General features: G+C 35.4%; 1 protein-coding gene across 7 annotated transcripts in view; it reads right to left on the bottom strand.

Moving 5' to 3' along the window:
- The window catches only part of DMXL1 (Dmx like 1), a 166,784-nt gene that overhangs the window by 131,146 nt on the left and 13,645 nt on the right, over positions 1–21,993 (bottom strand). For all 7 annotated transcript variants that reach the window (XM_058277529.2, XM_058277531.2, XM_058277537.2 and 4 more), the window contains exons 2-5: positions 18,952–19,077; positions 11,651–11,722; positions 8,791–8,869; positions 722–854 (exon numbers count right to left, since the gene is read on the bottom strand). In XM_058277529.2, coding sequence (XP_058133512.1) covers positions 722–854; positions 8,791–8,869; positions 11,651–11,722; positions 18,952–19,077 — 410 coding nt within the window. The remainder of the gene's footprint in view (positions 1–721; positions 855–8,790; positions 8,870–11,650; positions 11,723–18,951; positions 19,078–21,993) is intronic.

The following is a 21,993-nucleotide window of genomic DNA, read 5'->3' as shown; positions in this document are numbered from 1 at the left end:
TTATATAAAAATGCAAATTTACCTCCATCTAACATTTATTATGGTGGTAGGTACAAGGACTCTAACTTCATTTCCCCCCCAACATAGTTAGTACTATGCGTGTAAAATACCACCTGATATACTGAATTTTTATGCTTAAAATTTTTATGGATAAAATACTGGACTCTTCTCTGATCTTACAACAATTCACTTTGAATAGCTGTAGCTTTAGAATTCATTTTCACTATACTGTATTTCCTCATTTCTCTTATCTCTCAGAATTTTCCTGATTTTCCCATATTTATCCTTTTAAATGAAGTTTAGAACCATATTCAAAAGTAGAATTCCCAATGCGATCTTGACAAGTATTATATCCGATATACAGATTAATTTTGGGAAAACAGACTTCTTCAACAAAGCCTTCCATTCGAAAACTTGAAAAATCTCCCTATGTTTCCTTCTGTATAATTCAGCAGGTTCCTATTAAATGATCTTCACATAGCCTTAGATATTTCTTATGTTCCTCCTAGATATTTAATGCCACAGTTTTGTTGTTTTTTTTTTTAAAAGGATGTGAAGAACATGGGAAATGGTGACTCCTCTGTATATAACAAAAGGCATGACAGAATAAAAATGAGTATTTTTATGTAAGTATGATTTAGCACAAACTAAAATACATATATAATGTATTAAAACCACATAGAACAGGTTTATCAGTTTAGGTCCCTAATTAATTGCTTACTTGCATTGCCAAATGCATCTCCACTCCCCAAAGTTAAGATCTGTTTTATCTGGATTTTCATCTTCAGTTGGCTTCTCCAAGTTAGCATTGGACCAAAGCTGCAGGCAGCTGGAACCAGTTAAAAGACGACTGCCTAAAAAATATCATTTAGCATTTATTATTCAAGAGTTTTATATAGTACTATAAAGATAATACAACTTCTAAAAAAAAGTCAAATAACAAAAAGATATTTGCAAAGAAGGGCTGCACTTTATTTTCTTAAAGATGCAGCTTGGAGGAAAAAAGAGATGAGATCTTTTATTCTATCATTCAACAAACATTTATTGAGTATCTTCTTTACGTAAGGCACTGTGCTAGGCACTGGGGATACGATAACAAATAAAGGCCTTGTCCTATTTCATGATGAGTTCACATTCCAATAGAGAGAAAAATGGAAATATTATTATCCAATGTGAAGGTATTGTATATAAAAGAGAAATGTGTGCAATGTTTTATGGAAGACTATAGGAAGAAGAAATTATGTGTACCAGTAGTGGAAGTGTCAGGGAAAGTGATGAGATTCAACTTGGTCCATAGTGGAGAAACACGCAGTTGAGAAGACGGGAATTCCAAAAAAGGGATCTAACATGAGCAAAGATACAGAAGTACATTACTTCATGCAGTGACCTAAGAATAGCTAATAACATGCTGTAGCCAAGGAATAAGGTGCACAGTAGGGCTGGAAGGAGAAATAAGATTGGAACAATGCTTCTGAAGTTCATAAAAAGACTGTACTTTATAGTAGTTGGGAGTTAAAGATTTTTAAGTAAGGGTATTACATAATAGGATCTATGTTTGAGAACAAGGAATCTCAGTTAGGAAGTCAATGTACGGACTTGAGGTCTGTGAATCTCCCTCCCTAGAAGTTACATGCAAAAGTTGTGCGTATAGCATCTGATTTTCAATAAGATTATCTATAGCTGTCGTCATATTCTCAAAGACTCCAGCACACAAAGGTTAAACAATCTTTTTAGAAAATAACTCTAAAGATGGACGAGATTAGAGAAGACATAAGAGGGAAAGCGAGTTCATTGACTTTAATAATAAATGGGAAACCATAAGAATCTGAACCAGATATTAAAGCAAGAAGAAATGATTCAAAAGTCATTCAAAAAAGCAGAATTGCCAAAGATTGACACCAACTAGAAAATATGGAAAAATGAAAGGTTTCAAGGACAAAGTCCAAATTTAGACTTGGTAGAAGGTGCTACCATCCAAACAAAATATAGAGAAGAAATTTTAAAAAATATTTTATTATAGAAAGTTGTGCACTTAAAAATCAATCATGCACATGTGTAGAACTCCCATACAACAACCCTTCACCAACATACCACACTACTGTGGAATATTTGTTACAGATAATGAGATAATATCATCAGACTATTACCACTAACTGTGGTCCATAGCATACATTTGCCATATTTTTTTCTATATCCACCCTATTAACACACGACATCTTTAGCACTGACACAAGAATATTGTAGTATTGCTGTTACCGATAGTCCATAGCTTACATTAATTGTACCTCTCCCAAGAAGAAGCAATTTTTGCACACACACAAAAAAAGCCAGCAATTACAAAGCACCTTTGCAATTAAGCACTATGGGAATGTATTTCACTGGAATAAATAACTTTATTTCAAAAGAAAGATGGGTCTGTGGCAAAAGCATAAAGTTTATATTAGAAATTTCTGTGTCTAAATCCCAAGTAAGCCACTTAACTAGCCATGTGAATTTGATCTAATTCATCAACCTCTGAGCCTCAGTTTTCTCTTCTGTATAAATAGGGAATTGTATAGAGTTGTTATAAGGATTAACTAAGCTGTATGATGTATCTAGAACAGGTCAGAACTTAGTAGAAGCTCAATAAATAGTAGGTGGAAATGTCTCAATTAAAAAAACTAAAAATCAGCATGGAAAACTCTAATTTAGTTTGTTTTTATTCCACTATTGAGCTTATCAACAGACACAAACCTTCTTAACATAAAGTGAAGATGAAATTAAGGTATTCCAATAAAGTATTAACAATTTAATATAGAATATGAAATAATCCTAGGTATGGAATAGAATAAAAGTAAGTATGGTATGGTATGTTAATTTAGAACACAAAAGGCAAGGTATAGATATTAAAGCTAGAAAAAAGCATATAAAAATCTAAAACAAAAAAATCTTAGATTTAGGTAAGATGAAATAATGGATTCAGAGAAAAGACAAAAGCACTACTTTTAGTTTAGTAACACTATCTGTAAAAAAAATTTATATCTCAATATCTAGAATATAATAGTAAGTACTGAACAAAATAATAAAAGTACAAGAATTTCACTTAATATATGTAAAATCTGTTAACTAGAAAAAAGTTCATTTGTAAAAAAAAAAAAAATACAAACCGTACCCAAACCTTTAAAGTCATAACGATTTCTCAATCAAACCACTAAATTTTAAATGCTGCAAATTACAAAAAGAAAAGTAATAAACTTCTATAATGCGAATTTTAACTCAATCAAGATTAAAAAGATAATCAATGGTCATAAGTTGTCAAGCCACCATGAGATACATTTAAAAAAAAAGTTATTACCTTGTAATACTACTCTATAAAGGTAACCTTAGGGGAATTTAACATTATTAATATTACCCCCTGAAGCATTAGTACTACTAGACCAAAAGTATAAAAATTCTGAACTACTACTACTACTTTCATTACTAAAAAAAAAATCACAATTCAAATACCAAATGCTTTTATTGAAGTTATTAAATGACAACTTTAAGTAGATAGCCAGTTCACTTGCTAACATTATTTTTATAGGACTATATAATTTACTTCAAATATATTGTCATATCTGATAATTAAAAGACAGTTTTGTGAGATACCATTCACAAATTAGTTAAGCATTCTTGATCTGTTAAGTAATTTGCTCATGATCAAAAAACTCAAAAGTCAAATATGTGAACATCTATTGAGTATCTAAAATATGCCAGGTCTTAGACTGAATAAAACAATCTCAGACCTGGTCCAATCAAAATTAGTAAATAAACCAGGTAAACAAACAGTAGCAATAGTTTGTAATAAGTGTTATCAGAATAACCATACAATTTATCATCCAAACAGGAACACATATAAGAGTAAAAGACAATACTATTAATAATCACACTAGGACAACAGGCATAAACTGGGACATATGTCACCTCACCCATATTAGAGTTATATACCTAGTGCTATACCAAATGCCAGTCAGAATTTCAACCTAGAACATGGAGCTGCCCTGGATGGTGCTTCAGGGGCAGTCACCGGACAGTGTAAATCCTCACAGGGCCCACTGGATGGAATGGGGGAGAGTATGGGCCATGATGTGGACCATTGACCATGAGGTGCAGAGGTGCCCAGGGATGTGCTTACCAAGTGCAATGGATGTGTCATGATGATGGGAATGAGTGTTGCTGGGGGGGGAGTGGTGGGGTGGGGGTGGTGGGGTTGAATGGGACCTCATATATATATATATTTTTTAATGTAATATTATTACAAAGTCAATAAAAAAAATAAAAAATAAAAGAATTTCAACCTAGAGCTGACCTCCTTTCACTGTGTATTTACAGTATACAGGTAGTTCCCAAGTACACATGATCAATCTTATAATCTCATGAAAAGAAATACTTTACTTTTTTAAAAACTTCTCAAATATATTTATTTTGTATTCTAAAATAAATTCCAAAGATTCTTGCCTTTATATTCTAAATCAACATTTTTTCCTCAGCCATTTCATCTACTATATTCTGAACACTTGAACTATACTGATGACTTCCATTCTATGTTCCAAAGAAAACTTTTCTTATGTTCTAGATCCAAATTTCTAACTATCTATTGAATATTATATGATATGCAAGCATCTCACTCAACTCCTAATGTCCAAACAAAACTTGTTCCATTATCTCCAATTCCTCCATAAACACTGTTTATCTTGTGGGTGCAAGGTAATCTTCAGTTCTACTGAAATTATATAAAATTCAAAGTAATGTCAATTCTATTGCCTAAATATGTTTCATAATCATCTACTCATTTTATTAATACATTCATTAAATATGAAGCACCTCCAATGTTAAAGGTACTGAAACAAGTTCTTATTTCTCATCCAGACTTCTGTGAATACCTCTTCCTAGTGCCTACTGCTCCTTTTGTCTCTGATCCTTCTAACTCACTACCAATAGACAAATCTTGCAAAAGCATAAATCTTATAGCATGTCACTACCATCTTCAAAAATCTTTAATGGCTTTTAGACAATTAAAAATAATTCAATTCTAACTCCTTAGCATGACTTTCAAGGACTCCACTAATATGCAGTAGTCTAATCTCCTTACCACCAGACTCACTCCAGTCCCCCAGTAAACTACTAATCCTTATTAGACTCTCTCTTATGCTTTCATTCTCTGTGCCTTTGCTCACTATGGTAGACTGCTAAAAACTGGCACTCACAGAATCCTGTATGATATGCATGATTGTTTTGTAAACTCACAACTTGGCTTATAAAAAAAAAAAAAAAAAGGAAAAAAAAATGGCTCCCTGTGATTTAAATCATATATCCCCATGTCCATGCCCCTTTGCAATAAGACTTTGCCATGCTTTTCAAATCAAGAGGTGAAGTCTATTTTCCCCATCCCAAGAATATGTGCTGGCCTTGTGGCTTTGACCATATAATACAGTGGGAATAAAATACAAGAGCTACCAAACCCAGGCTTTACGAGGTCTTGCTTGTATCTTTAGCTCTCATTCTCAGAATTCCACCACCATGTAAAAAAGTTCAGGCTACCTTTCTAGAGAGGCCACATAAGAAAGGCCCTAGAAGATGAGCAACTACAAGGAGACAGAAGTCACAAAGAAGAAAACAAAGGCATTCCAATAGACAGCCATAACCAGATATATAAGTTAAGTCTTTCTTGGATCCTTTATCTCCAGACAAGTCACTTCAGTCAATACCACATGGAGCACAGATGAGCCATCCCCACTGAGCTCTGTAATAATTCTTGACAGACAATATCATAAGCAATAATGGTAGGAAAAAAAAAAGCAACTAAAGACCTAAATAGGAAGGGGACTTGGCCCAGTGGTTAGGGCGTCCGTCTACCACATGGGAGGTCTGTGGTTCAAACCCTGGGCCTCCTTGACCCGTGTGGAGCTGGCCCATGCGCAGTGCTGATGTGCACAAGGAGTGCCCTGCCACGCAGGGGTGTCCCCCGCGTAGGGGAGCCCCACAAGCAAGGAGTGCGCCCTGTAAGGAGAGCCGCCCAGCGCGTAAGAAAGTGCAGCCTGCCTAAGAATGGCACCGCCCACATGGAGAGCTGACACAACAAGACGACAAAACGAAAAGAAACACAGATTCCCGTGCCGCTGACAACAGAAGCTGACAAAGAAGACGACACAGCAAATAGACACAAAGAACAGACAACCGGGGCGGGGGAGGGGGGGTGGAAAGGGGCGAGAAATAAATAAATCTTTAAAAAAAAAAAAAAGACCTAAATAAATGGAAAGAAATCCTATGTTTGTGAATGGAAGGCTTAATATTGCTAAAATATCAATTTATCCCAAGCAATTTATCGATTTAATGTAATTCCAATCAAAATTCAAGCAGCCTTCTTCGCAGAAATGGAAAAAGCCTATCATCAAATTATTCTGGAAGAGTTAAGTGGCCCTAAATAGCCAAAACCATCTTGAAAAAGAACAAAGCTGGAAGACTCACACTTCCTGGTTTCAAAACTTAATACAAAACTACGGTAATCAAAACAATACACGGTACCAGAACAAGGGCAGACATATAGACCAATGGAAGAGCACTGAGAGTTCGAAATAAACCAGTACATCTATGGCTGGCTGACTTTGGGCAAGGAAACCAAGTTCACTCAATGAGGAAAGAATAGTTTCTTCACACGGTGCTGGGAAAACAGGATATCCACATACAAAAGAATGAAATTGGACCTCTCCCTTACACCATATACAAAAATTAACTCAAAATGGATTGGTGACCTACATATAAGAGCTAAACCTATAAAATTCTAAGAAGAAAACCTAAGGGAATATCTTTAGGATCTTGAGTTAGGTAACGGATTCTTAAATAAGTCACCAAAAGTATGAATATCAAAAGAAATAAAGAGATAAATTGGACTTCATCAGTTTACGCAAAGGACATTATCAAGAAAGTGAAAGGACAACCCACAGAATGGGTTGGGGTGGTAGGGTAAGGAGAATGAAGAATTATTGCTTAAAAATTCTATAGTTTCTGTTTCAGGTGATAAAAATCATTGGGTAAAATATGTTGGTGATGGTAATGGTAGCACAATACTGCAAGTAATTAATATCATGGAATTGTATACTTGAAAGTGGATAAAATGGGAAATTCTGAGTTGTATATATATTACTAAAATAAACAGTAAAAAAAAAAAAAAAAAAATGAGGGAAGTGGAGACTTGGCCCAATGGATAGGGCATCTGCCTACCACATGGGAGGTCCGCGGTTCAAACCCAGGACCTCCTTGACCTGTGTGGAGCTGGCCCACATGCAGTGCTGATGCACACAAGGAGTGCCATGTCCCCCGCATAGGGGAGCCCCATGCACAAGGAGTACGCCCCGTAAGGAGAGCCACCCAGCGCGAAAGAGAGTCCAGCCTGCCCAGGAGTGGTGTTGCACACACAGAGTGCTGACGCAGTAAGATGACACAACAAAAAGAGACACAGATTCCTGGTGCCACTGACAAGAATAGAAGCAGACAGAGAAGAACATGCAGCGAATGGACACAGAGAACAGACAACTGGGGTGGAGGGGGGAGAGAAATAAATAAAAAATAAATAAATCTTTAAAAAAAATGAGATATCACCTCACACCAATTAAAATGGCTATTATTAAAAAATGGAAAATAACTATTGGAGAGGATGTAGAGAAATAGTAATCCTCTTATGTTGTTATTGGGAATATAAAATGGTATAGGTGCTGTGGAAAACAGTTTGCAAGTTCCTCAGAAAGTCAAGTACAGAATTACCATATACCCAACAATCCTATTTCTAGGTATATACACACAAAAATTGAAAGCAGGAATTCAAACATTCATTTGTACACCAATGTTCATAATTGCCAAAAGGCGAAAGCAACCAAAATGTCGATCAACAGAAAAATGGATAAACAAAATGTGATATATCCATAAAATGGAATATTATTCAGCTGTAAAAAGGAAAGAAGTTCTGATACACGTTACAACATGGATGAACCAAGAAAACATTATGCTGAGTGAAATAAGCCAGACACAAAAGGACAAAACACTCTATGATTTTATTTATATGATATAACTAGAATTGCACATTTATAGAGACAAAAAGTAGATTATAGGTTACAAGGGTGGGGAAATGGGGAGTTAGGGCTTTATAGGTACAGCATTTCTGTTTGGCATGACAGAAAAGGTTTGGTAATGGATGGTGGTGATGGCAGCACCATACTGTGAAAATAATTAATACCACTGAATTGTATACTTGGAATTGGTTAAAATGGGAACTTTTATGTCGTTTGTAGATTCCCACAATAATTTTTTAAAAATAATAAGCAATAAACGGATAAATGTTTTCAATCACTAAATTTTGGGATGATTTTTAACTCAGAAAAAGTTAACTGATATATGAACTCATTATCTCTTCTTAGATTCACTTCTTTTGGTTTCTTCAATTTACCCACAACACCCTCATTATTAAAATCTATTAACTTGCAGGTCAAGAGGATCCTCTTCATTGAAACCTGGATTATCCAGAGAGAATGAATGTGTTCCTCCCAAAAAAACAGGTACTCTTATTACAGCATTTACCATATTCTGTCATCTTTTACAGTGCATATTTTTCTTCATTTGTGTATAAGCTTCTAAAAGAACACAATCTGTTTAACTTACCCTGGTATTCCCTGCAATCTCAAACTTAGCAGAACTGAAATACATGAGAGAAATAAAAGCAATAAGACTAGGCAAACCTAAGCAATATTGAGTTTCAGATAATCCTGCTTGTTCTCTTACCTGTGGGATCCCAAGTTATATTGTGTACTATTGATTCCAGAAAAAATTGGCCACTTTTCTGCCACTGGCTATATAATTCCTAAAATTAAAAAAGAAAAGTGATTAAGCCAGTTATTACTGGCACCTCTACTCTCAAATGTATACATTCGTGCTTATTATTCTAATAATACACAGTCATTTTTAAGAAGAATGAAAATTCACTTAAGTCAAGAAACATGAATAAAGAACATATGATGGCTGAGATCAGTGCAAGAAAATACCCAATCCTGGAGGTCCAAAAGTCTTACTTTTTCATTATAATTATTATTCTCATTATTATACAGTCAAAGATTTAACTTTAAATATGTGTCTGCAGCTCTATGTGGGGTTTCCTTCTCTTTTAATGTTTCATCTGCACTGGGATTGTGATAATATGTGGGAAAATTCAGAAGACAAGATGTAAAAGCACTTACTTAATATTATAGAATTTAAAGCCTTTCCATTCCTTAAAAAAGTAGTTTTCAAACATTCCTGCCTACAAACCAGTAAGAAATTCATGTTACACTGTGAACCAGAGCACACGTACATTTTATATGTAAATGTGACTGAAGTATACCATCATTACATGTGATGCACTCTGACATTTTCTATTCTTTTACATTTTCTGTTTAAATTTGGGTTGTGGACTACTGAATTATTTCACTGTTTGCTACTGTTAAGCAAACAGTGAATGCTCTCTTAATGTAGACGTTCTCAAATTTTTAAAAGCAACTAAGAATAGCTTAAAAAACAAAATGAAAGAAAAAAAATAATATCTTGAAATGTTTATAAAAAATTCAAATTTCTGAGGCCTGTTAACAAATATTCAGGTAAAAAAAAGTCCAAGACAGGACACAGGAACCTGCATTTAAGCCAACATCCCAGGTGATTTTGATATAGGTGGCCTGCAGAAGAAACTTTTAAGAAAGAGTGTCTTAAAAGAATGGCTCTCAATCACAGCGCACAGCAGACCCAACCCCTATGGAACTGGAAATACAAGTGCCTAGGCACAACTCATACCTACAGATTTCGAAACTTCTAGGGTAGGGTTTGAACACATATCCACCATGGATTCTAAAGTGCACCTCTCATGAAAACCACCTTCTTAACAGTATTCAAGTATGTAGAAAGAAAAGTGGATAATTTCTGTTATATGAGGGTCTGAAGATTCTCTGAAATCATCTTCTGGAATTACAACTTTTTTGCATCTTCCAAGTTTATCATTCCAAGTTTATCACTAAATCCAGTTTTCCCCTTCTTCAAGTTTTTTTTTTTAACCTTTTCTGCAAAGCCAGTGCTGCCGACCAATAAATGAGCCTTTTCTTGTTGAGTCTTTGATACTATTATATTGATCAATTATAAGAAAATAGGTAAAAACTAAAATCCTCTATTCTACCCTTACTAACAAAGGCATTTTAATATAACATACTGCTTTTTAAAAGCCAGTTATTTCATTCAACAAATATTCACTGAGCATTATTAACAATATATTGTTCTGGGTGCTTGGGACTACCTTTAAATTTTACTTTTAGTACTACTCATTGTTAATTGTAAGGCCATAAGAGTCTCTAATGTTGGATTTATTAGGTAATAAATAAACACAAAGAGAAATCCTTGGAGACTTATAGACACTCAACGTGCATATGAATTAACCAAGAGAAAATAACTTTCATTAACACAGGATGAGGAAAAGAATGCTCATACCTAGGAATTAATACAATTGGTTTTAGTCTTAGTTCTGTGGTAAAATAGCTTCAAAATAGCTGGTCAAGTCATTTATTTTCTTTGAGCCTCTGCTGCCTGCTTTATATGTAAAATAATAGCTGCCCAAAAACTATATCAGTGGGAATTTGTAAGATAATAATGAGTTAAATGAAAATGACATGAAAACTATCAACACTTATATAATTTACTATGTCTATTACTAATCCTAGTGATATAACTATTACTAATCCTAGTAATAGACCTAATAGATTAATAATAAAATAACCCAGACATACTAATCTAGTATTTTATTATAAATATGTCTAATATGTCTATTCTTTATAATTAACACATTTCCACACAGTCTGTGACATCATGCCATTCTTTTAATACCCCCATGAGAAACGAAGACTAGCTATTAATCAATTTGAGTTCAAAAAAAAAAGGCTCATAGGGCTGACTTGCCTAGGATCAAACAGCTAGAGAGCAGCAGAGATAGAAACCAGTCCTGTGATTCCTAATGTAAAGCTCTTATATTACACTACACTATGCCGATCCTCTTTCATATAAACCACTAGTTTAATTTTCAATGGAGAAAGGGAAAATACTCTGGTTCTTGTGTTTATATTTATGAACATTAAAACATTAAATAGCTTTTTGAACTATTTCTGAATATAACTCCTTTATAGAAAAACATCCAATGACCTGTTAACAATTACATGATATAACAATTACAAGAAAATAACCCTGCAATTAAAACATGTATGTACATGGGTTTTTGGTACATGTACTGTACAAAGGTAGATAATAAAAACGAAGAATAAAGTGCCACATATGGCTATACCATGGTGTTTAGATAAGAGCAATAAAGTTGACATTTTAAATATTATAAAATAAAAAGTAAAGTGTCAGAAGGAAAAAAGTAAAGTATTTCAAGGCAATTCACCTGCAATATTTAAATTTCATTCCAATGAAACAATGAAATATGTTTGATATCCAAGTAGCATTTAACACTTATCTCAAATTACAACTAATTTATACTGATTTCTGTAATGATCACTCAGATTTCATACTCTTGTAAAAGTTTCATTTATACTTAAGAAATTCCAATGCTAAGGAAAAACGATAAATTACTGACCAAATTTTTCTTTTGCTTCGGTAGGTTAACTGGCTCAAAAACAGAGATAACATTTCCATAGGATGCTGCAATCTTTTAAAAAGAAAAAAGAAAACTGATTACTTATTTATGGATTAAAAGAGCAATGGAAATGAACAGTATTAGTTTAAATATACCCATACACAGAATTTCATTCAGTGACACTTGGAGAACATTGGTTTTGGTGACAACCATATTTGTATTAGAACTGCAGCACTGACATTTATTTGTGCTTAAGTACAAGATTAATTTATAACCAGCAAATTAATCTGTATGATTATTAGTTTCCCTATCTGTGTGTATAATATATATGATACCACCTTCCTAATGAAGTACAGAAATAACATTTGTAAAAACACTTAGCATATAGCGTCTGACATTTTTTAAATTTTTTTAAGATTTTTATTTTTTATTTCTCTTCCCTTACCCCCTTCTCTGCTCTCTGTGTCCATTTGCTGTGTTCTTTTGCATCCGCTTGTATTATCAGAAGGCACTGGGAAACTGCATCTTTTTTTTATTGTGTCATCTTGCTGCGTCAGCTCTCTGTATGTGCGGCACCACTCCAGGGTGGGCTGCACTTCTGTTCATGTGGGGTATCTCTTTTGCAAGGTGCACTCCTTGCACATGGGGCTCCCCTATGCGGGGGCACCCCTGCGTGGCATGGCACTCCTTGCGCACAGCAGCGCTGCACGAGCACCAGCTCACCACACGGGTCAGGAGGCTGGGGGTATCGAACCCTGGACCCTCCATATGGTAGGAGGATGCTCTATCAGTTGAGCCACATCTGCTTCCCTTCTTTTATTTTTTTTAAGATTTTTGCATCTGACATCTAATATGCATAGGAAATATCAATTCCCTTCCTTGGAGAATAAAACATACCTATATACTTCTTGTCAAATATAGAACGTGACATGATTTATAAATGGATTTTTAGATAACCTGTCCTCAAAGTTTACAATACAGTAGCAATCAATTTCAGGCAATGTACAAACAGTGATTGAAATAACAAAGATCTTACATCTGTAAAGCACTTTATACTTTGCAAAATGCTTTCCCTACACAATTCAAATTAATTTCCACAAAAGGTTCTAAAGTGGAAACTTTTCATATTTAGCGAATTAAAAATAAGAGTCTGTGACTAAAATAGTGAGCTGTTGATAAAAATGGCTGAAAATGAGGTTGGAAAGGGAGGGAGTAGGTAGGAATCATATCCTGAAGAGATTTCCAGGCCACAGGAAGGACTTTAGATTTTATTTTAAGAGAAATGAGAAGCTATGAAGGTTTTAAGGTTACTGTATGTCTGCATGTAAACTGATTTATATTTAAGAAAAAGATCACCCTGATTTCTGTGTGAAGAAGAGATGAATAAATGAAGAGTAGAATCAAGATTACATAACTACTGTCAGGTACATGGTTGAAACTATAATGTTGAGAAAACTCTTTAGAAAATATAATAAGGAAGGATGATGTATTTAAGGCGATTAAGGGGGGGCATCTGGTACATGGGCAGGCGTCTAGGGAGTATGTGAGTGCTCATCTTGACATAGTGTGTTATATTATTGGGTGGAGACCCATACAATGAGTATGAATGTGTACCCACATCCTGGGGAGACCTGATGTTCTCAAACAGAGGGAATTATGTCTCTCGAGAATTGGCGGCTCCCAATTTGTTAGGGCAGACTAGTCTGTCAAGCCTTCAGCATTGTTGCAAGTATCTGTAAATCTGGTTCCTCAGGTAGTGAAGACTGAATGCCACTGTGGGCCCTGAGGGGAAAGGGAGAGAGGTGTAGAATAAATGGAAGCAGGGCAGCTGGGGGGCAATGGAAGTGCTCCACAAGATCATGTAATGATGGATATAGGACATGTTACCTTACACCAAAAGTGTATAAAAGTCTATAAGCTAAAATGTAAACCATAATATAAAACATAAGGAAACTAAAAATTTTAAAATGTGTAGAGTCTAAAATATAAACTATAATGTAAACCAAAATGGAACTATGTTTGATAGCTATGTTTCAAAACCTGTATATCAGCTGCAGCAAATGCAATATGAACATGTAAAAAGATCATTGCTGGGGAAAGCGGAAAAGGGTTTGATGTTGGATATGTGGGAGGCCCCCATATCATGTATGTGAATTACTGTGATCTAAAACTTTTTTGAAGACAAATATTAAAAACTGGAAAAAAAAAAAAAAGGAGGTAGACACCGAGGAAGAAATGAAAAAAAGTGCCTTGCCACTGTACATACAGGGCAACACCTATTACAGTGATGAAAGGCAAAACATTAAAAACAAAGCTTTATAATATTTTTCACTTTTTTAATACACCAATTTATTTTTACTTTATTTTAGTATTTCTAAATTAGTATGTGTTCTATTTCTAAACTTTAAACCCATCACTATATTTCAATTTCCTATTAACTGAATTTGGCAATATGCTACGCTTCATTGTTGAAGAAGTTTTGGATTTCAGAGAGGTTCAACTATGGCAGGGGAGGAACGCTGGTGTGGGGTGTTATTGATGGGGGCACATGGGTGGGAGGGAGTTCTCCAGGGCATGTATACAGGGGACATAAAAATGTTCTGATATATGTTAGGTATTTTCACAGTAGTTACAATTACAAACATCAACTGAAGGAGTGTTTAGTTCCTAGCCAGGGGAGCTCTGTCACATTCCCCAATAGAACAGCAATAATTCCCCAAGTGCAATGGCAAAGACCAACAAGGAAGGATGGTCTAACAAAGAGCCCTAGATACTGATGACTATGCTTATGAGCCTGTGTGCCTGAAATATGCACTAGGCCTAGAGCTGCAGGGTGCCTAAGAATTACCTCCTGAGATCCTCCCTATTGCTCAAACGTGGCCACCCTCTACAAGCCAAACTCAGCATGTAAATGCATTACCTTCCCCCCAGCATGGGACATGACTCCCAGGGATAAGCATCCCTGGCACCAAGGGACTACTACCAATCACTAGCTGGTGATGCAACTAGAAAGAGATCTTGAATAAAAGGGTCAGCTCAGACCAGCAGAATATCTCAGCCTACATGTAGGATCATGTATTAAAAACTGCTTTTTGACCTGGAATAAAAGCGAGAAATGGAAAAGAAAAATGAGTTTATATGGCTAAGAGTCTTCAAAAAGAGTTGAGAATTCATTAGAGGGATCACACTTACGCATGCCTCAGGAGGACACCAGAAAAAGCCAAAGTAGATACAACCCTAGGTACTAGTTCTCCTGAAGGCTACAGAGACCCACAGGGTATATGGTCCTGGCAGATGGATTTGGAATTCTGTGCCATGTCAGAGGGCCCTACTTTGGAATTTGTGCTCCTGAGTGTGATGGAGCTGGACTCAGATGTGACCTTTCTACACATGCCTCTTCTGTCACTTTTACTGAACTTGTAGTTGGCACTAGGGATGGTGTATACTCAGGGGACTTGAATCTCTGGACTGCTCATGTGCCAGCTGGGCCCTGAGCCTCAGGAGAGGTGTGATTCCTACTCTCTGGTTCATTGGACTTACCCAGGTCAGCTAACAGGAAGATGAAGAAGGTCAACCACCAAACCACGGTATCGAGAGTGCTTACAACTGCAAGCAGAAGAATTGCATCCATCATCTATGTGGAATCTAAGCCCCCTGTTGATATAGAGGTGGAGCGGACATCACCACCCCAGGGTCCACAGAATGGAGGAATAAAATATAGATTAGAGTGGACTTACTGATATTCTACTATAAAACTATTGTGACTAGTAATAGAAAAAATTGTAGCACTGAGGTGGAGAAAGTAGCCACAGTAGTTGCTGAAGGCAGGAAGAGGGAAGAAGAGATGTAATGTGGGGCATTTTTGGGACTGTGAGTTGTCCTAAATGATATTGCACATTCAGATGCTGGCCCACTGAATATACTGGGGAAGAGTGTGAACTACATGCTCTAAAATGTGTTCACCAAGTGCAATGAGTGTGCCACAATGATGGTGGAGGTTGTTGGTGTAGGAGGAGTGGGGTGGGTGGGGAGGTATATGGGAACCTCTTCTGTTTGTTAATGTCACATTTTTGTTAATGTAACATTTTTTGTGATGGGGTAGAGGGTGGTGAGTGGATTAAAGGGAACCTCTTATGTTTTTTAATGTAACGTTCTGTGTGATCTATTAACTTCAATTTTAAAAATGTAAAAAAAATAGATTAAAAAAAAGAGTACATAAGTAAATATCCTTGTTCTTAGGAAATGTACATGCAAGTACTATGTGTTCATGGAGCATGATGTAAACAAACTCTCAAATATTTAGAAAATTAATAGGCAAAATAAATAGGTAGATGGATAGAAGGAGAGACAGAATGATACAGGAAATGTGGAAAAATGTTAAAATTGGTAGAGCTGCTTATCAGGGGTAGGGATAATATCGGTGTTCTCTGTATTAGTTTGGTTTTATTTTTGCAACTCTTCTACAAGTTTGAAATTATTTCAAAATAATAAGCTTAAAGGAAAAAAGCTGTAGGAAGACAAGTTAAGAAGTTATTAGAGTATTACAGGTGAGCATGGCAGTGGCACGGACCAGGGCAGTAGCAGTAGAGATGGAAAGAAGTGAACAGATTCAGTATAGACCAAAAGGGCTTGCTACTGGATGAAGGATGAGGAAATGAGGTCTCATGACTGACTCACAGATAAACAGGAATCAGAGCCTCCAAGAAATTATGCTGATTCATATTCTGCAGGTATATATTTTAAATTTTAAAATAACATTTAAATTATTCCTTTGTGAACTAAAAAGTACATTTAAAAAATACTCTAGGGAAGTGGACATGGCTAAACTGATAGAGTGTCCACCTACCATATGGAGGGTCCAAGGTTTGATATCTAGGGCCTCCTGATCCATGTGGTAAGCTGGCCCATATACAGTGCTGCCACGTGCAAGGACTGTCATGCCATTCAGGAGTGCCCCTGCGTAGGGGTGCCCCACGTGCAAGGAATGCGCCCCACAAGGAGAGCCGCCCCGTGTGAAAAAAGCACGGCCTGCCCAGGAGTGGCGCCGCACACACATAGAGCTGACGCAGCAAGATGACACAACAAAAAAGAGACGCAGTTTCCTGGTGCCACCTGATAATCCAAGAGGACGCAGAAGAACACACAGCGAATGAACAGAGAGCAGACAATGGGGGCAAGGAGAGGGAAATAAATCCTTAAAAAAAAAAACTCTATATTTGAGTATCTGTTAAATTTATTCTTCAAATCAATGAAGCATGACTTTTCCTGGCTCTGTTTTATAAGGTAGCTACTACTATTGTTTGAATCAGTCACAAATAATAAAGTAAGTTAAAATATCAGAAATCAGACAGAATGAATAAATGAATTAATCAAGGACAGAACATAAGATCTAATGAAAGAGGGTAAGGGATGAGGATGAAATATATATTTGTAAAGTGGTTATTTTTAAGTGTTCTGAGGAGTTCTTAGGATGCAGAAATCACCTGCACTGGGGTGGTCTAGGAGGGACTGTTTAGTTTGGACTGTTTAATTATGGGTAGGATTTCAATAGGCAGTATATATTTACTTTCAGGAATAGGAACTAGTATGAACACAAGTATAAAAATGGAACAAGGCAACACATGTACGGAGGTGAGTGACTAGCTTGTCTAAAGAGAGGAACCTTACAACAAGTTGTGCAGGGCATCATATCAAGATAAACAATTGGATCTTTTCCAAGGTAACAGGAAGGTACAAACATATTAAGCAAAAGAATAACAGGATTAAATGCTTATGAATTTTCTCAAGAAAATTAATCTAGTAGTATAATACAAAGAAAAAAATGATAATAAAATACTGGCAAGTATGGAGTTAAGTAACAAAGGAAATAAAGGAATTTTGCCTTTTATTATTTGGAGAAATAAAAATGGGAGTCTAGCAGAAAAAGTCAGTAAATATCCATCTCCTACTGGCCAAGGACAGAGGGCTTTAACCAGCAGGCCATTCCTCAAAGCCATCTTCTTCGCTCTGAATGATTATAACACTAGATGACCTCATCATCATCCTAATGGGATCAGTCTCAACATTAACTGCAGAGTTAGTAGATCAAATAAACATGGACAGAAGGGAAAGAAGGAGCGGAAGCAGTCTCAAGGATTTTTTTAGCATTCCATAAACAAAGTTCATTTTTTTGTACCACAGTGAGAAGTAATTAAAGGCCTGAATAAAAGAAGGGATAGATGAGAGACATTTGTGAGTAACTATATACAAGGGGATGGGCACGTGAGTAACAGTGATGACAACAACGACACACACATACAAAAAAACAGCAGTCTAACAAATAGGTAAAGACTAAAAAGGAAAATTTCCTTTAACAATGAATGTCCTTAAATTAGGTTCCAGCAGTATTTCTCAGACTGGAAAGTTTATCAGAAATAAAGATGAGATTTAAAAGAAAAAAAAAAAAGTTCCATGGATTCTTATATGATAACTGTGGTTTCTCATACAAAATGTTCTGGTGGAATCATATATTTCAACAATACATATTTTAAATATCTGGTGGGAAAAAAACCTGAAAAAAATTAGTAAATTGTAAATTTGCAAAGTTCAGCCCAGTCTAGCTACAGTTACACCTGGGCCTGACAATCTATGTCAATATTGTGCTACTTTAAGCTATACTGTGCTGCCTACTAGTCACAACGCTCTCAATTCTGGTACTATATATAACTATATTTAAACTGATCTAGAAGAACAGCATGCCTTGGTTTTGTCTGATTGTTTTCATTGTTGCTATTTTACTTTTAAGATTAACTTACTATTTTTGATATACAAATGAAGTCCAGATAGAGTTTATGATTTTTCTTATAGACTTGGAATAAATAAAAAATTAGACTGTAGAACAGTTTATCTTCATTTCAGTATAAAGCTTGTCCAAAAGTTATAAGGAGATAACTCTGTTCATAAATAATGACTCTACCAAAGGATTTTTCTTCAGTTTATTTGTAAACAGATTTGAAGATTTATTGTCTTTCCTTTCCCTCAGTCCAATCAATTTTGAAATAAGTAACAAGACTTAGACCTATTCAACAGGTAGTATATTTCTTTCTCAACTAGGAGGAGATACAATGACAAGGTTACTTTATATTTTAATATTATATATGAAGAGAATTTCTGAGACTCTAAAATGCACCATACAAAGCAAAAGAAATATTTAGTTACATTGTCTTTAAAACAAAGTCTCAGTAAGAAATACATACTTCAGAGAATATTCTGACAGAAAACATATTCAAAACAGATACGCATGTTACCACAAGATTACAAACCTTGCCTAGTAGCATTGAACAGTCCACACATCCCACTTGAATATTTCCATGTTTAGCTCCTGGGATTATCTGTAATCTTTCAAAATCACTTCCCAGTATTACAATGTCACATCCAGATGCATAAGCCTAAAAAGAGAAGAAAATTTAAAAAATAACAAAGTGCCAAGAAAATATTTATCTTTTTAGAATACCAGCATTAAGTATTATGTTTTGACAGACCAACTTAAAATGTTCTTTATAAATCAAACTATATTATTTGGAAATATTTCCCTAACCTCCCATATATAATCCATCAGCAAATTCTGTCAGTCCTATCTGTAAAACAGATATTAACTGTCCATCTCCACTGAATGTTATTACCCTTGTCTTAAGCCATGATCATCAATTTTCTACACTACTGTTAATAGTCTAAACTGCTTCCATTCTTGCCTCCCTCTAAATTATTTCCACATAAAGAGTGATCTTTTAAAAATGTATATTTTACTAATTATCTCTGCTTAAACCTCCTCAACAGCTTAACACAGCATTTAAAATGAAACCTCAACTGCTACTATGGTTGAGGCTCTGCATAATTATCCTACTTCTCCCATTTCAGGCTGCTTTTTCCTTCTCTCCTTCCCTCAAGTGACTTGTATTCCCCCACTGCTCTTCTTTCTGTTCCTTGGCCATAAAAATCTCTTCTCCCAACCCAGAGTGGTTTATCTGCCATCTATCTGCCTGATCTTTGCCTGTCTAGCTTCCTTTAAACATTCAGGTCTCCTCTCCCATTAATCTTTATCCCATTACTGTTTATTTTCTTCATAGCACATATAGCACATCTGTAAACATCCTGTTTTTTGTCCATTTCCGTTACTAGAATTTAAGTTCTAAGAGGGTCAGGTTCAAGTGTATCTTGTTCTCTGCTCAAGCCCACAATTCTAACAGAAGGGTCTTATACACAGCTGTGCTTTACAAATACCCATAGAATAAATGAATATTTCATTTCACAAAAACAGCCACCATATCCTAAACAAATAAGGGGGTACAGTTCAAAGTCTGTTTGCAAGCCTTTTGTAGCTCTTTAAAAATTTTACAATTAGCAAAACTTTTTCACCTATAATTCTCCTTTTGCCCACCTTCTCCTGTGATGACAAGAGTTTCTTCCATTACAGAATATATGACTGTATTGCTAGGATGCACATACTGAGGACTGGCATACGATATAACACTTCAACAATATAACATGTATCAAAAATTGTTTTCCACCCTGAGAAGTCCTTCAACTAAAATTTCAGTGAGTTTTTATTTTCTCATCGCTTTTGCACATATAACTTAATGCAAAAAAGTTTATGACCTTAATTCCTACCTTAATTCCTACCAAAGTCAAAATGGCTCTGTACTAAACTATCAAAAAATATTAGAAAACAAACTTGAGAACACATGCAAATAAATCCGTTCATATTACAAGCAAGAAAGTTGAGGCACAAATAAGATGACACAACTTCTTAGTGGCAAAGTGGGCTTGAGGACACAATCTCTTGATTCTCTGTTTAGTGCTATTTCCATGGTACCACCAGATCTTCCCTAATTAAGCAATTCATCTGGAAACTAGAAATAATCAAGTCTAGCTCTACTAGTGCCTACAAGAGGCAAAAATTGCCTCAGAAAAAAAAATTCATTATAGTCTATTGTTCTACATAAATAGCCACAATAGGATCATAAGGCTTGTCACAAGCCTATTAGAAAGAATAAAATCTAATACCTAATTTATTTCAAGAAATGTTGTTTTTCGTAATACTCTATCTTAGAAATGGGATTTTCATATTGATTTTAGCTTTTGATAAAATACTGATTGTCGCTGATCTCTAAAATATTCCATGTTGATTTCTTCATGTTTACAATTGAGATTTACTCCTTTCAAAAGAAAATTTATATTTAGGTTTTCACTAACTGGCATACACAGAAAACTCATGTTTACATAACTCTACCATTCTTTTCTTATACCTGAAATTATCTACTTACTTACTTACTATGTTGCAACTATTTCTGTGAATTACTATTCTAAATTTTCCTGACTTTAATCCTGAAGTATCTCACATAATTCTGTTTAGAAACACTTGCAAATAGGGTGGAATATGGGAACTCTGTTTTTCATGCACTGGACATATCAAAGGCTTTTAAAAAATGGTCCTTAAAATCCTCAAAAAGCTAAAGGAAAATGTGGGCAAAGAACTACAGGAAAACAACAGTAGGAGACAAAGAGAAAATCGCTGGATGGGTTCAACAGTAGGTGGAAGCTCCTAGGAGGATTAGTGAAATTTAAGAAAAGACAATTGAAGTCATCCAGTCTGAGAACCAGAAAGAAGAAAGAATAAAGAAAAGTGAACAGAACCTGAGGTACCTGTGAGATACCATCAAGCTTATCAATATCCACGTTGTGGGGGTCCCAGAAAAAAAGAGAAAGCAGCAGAAAGAATAAAGAAATAATGGCTGAAAACTTGACAAATATAAAGACAATATATACATCCAAGAAACTCAGTGAACTTCAAACAGGATAAACCCAAACAGAACCTAGCCATGACACATTAAAATAAAAAAGTTGAATGCTAAAAATGGAGAATTTCGAAAGCAGCAAGAGAAAAGCAACATGTCACATACAAGAGAGCCCCAATAAGATGAAGTCTCAATTTCTCAATGGAAACCATGGAAGCAAGAAGGCAGTGGGATAACATATTTAAAGTGTTGAAAGCAAAAAATTGCCAACCAATAATTCTATATCTGGCAAAACTGTTTTTCAAAAGGGAAGGAAAGTTTAAGAGATGCTCAGAGAAACAAAAGCAGAGGGAGTCTGTCACCACTAGATGGGTCATCCAAGAGATGCTAAAGGGAGGTCTGCAGATGGAAAAGAAAGGACAATAGACAAGAGACTGCTGATGCTGCATGAAGAAATATGGATCTCTGATAAAGGTTAAGGTATGGGTAAATATAAATGACAGTACTATTTTATTTGTGGTTTGTAACTATACTTTTTCCTTCCTACAGGATCCTTTAAACGGCAAATGA

Source organism: Dasypus novemcinctus, chromosome 2, assembly GCF_030445035.2.
Source record: "Dasypus novemcinctus isolate mDasNov1 chromosome 2, mDasNov1.1.hap2, whole genome shotgun sequence".
NCBI classification, from domain to species: domain Eukaryota; kingdom Metazoa; phylum Chordata; class Mammalia; order Cingulata; family Dasypodidae; genus Dasypus; species Dasypus novemcinctus.
This window is presented reverse-complemented; position numbering and strand designations above follow the sequence as displayed.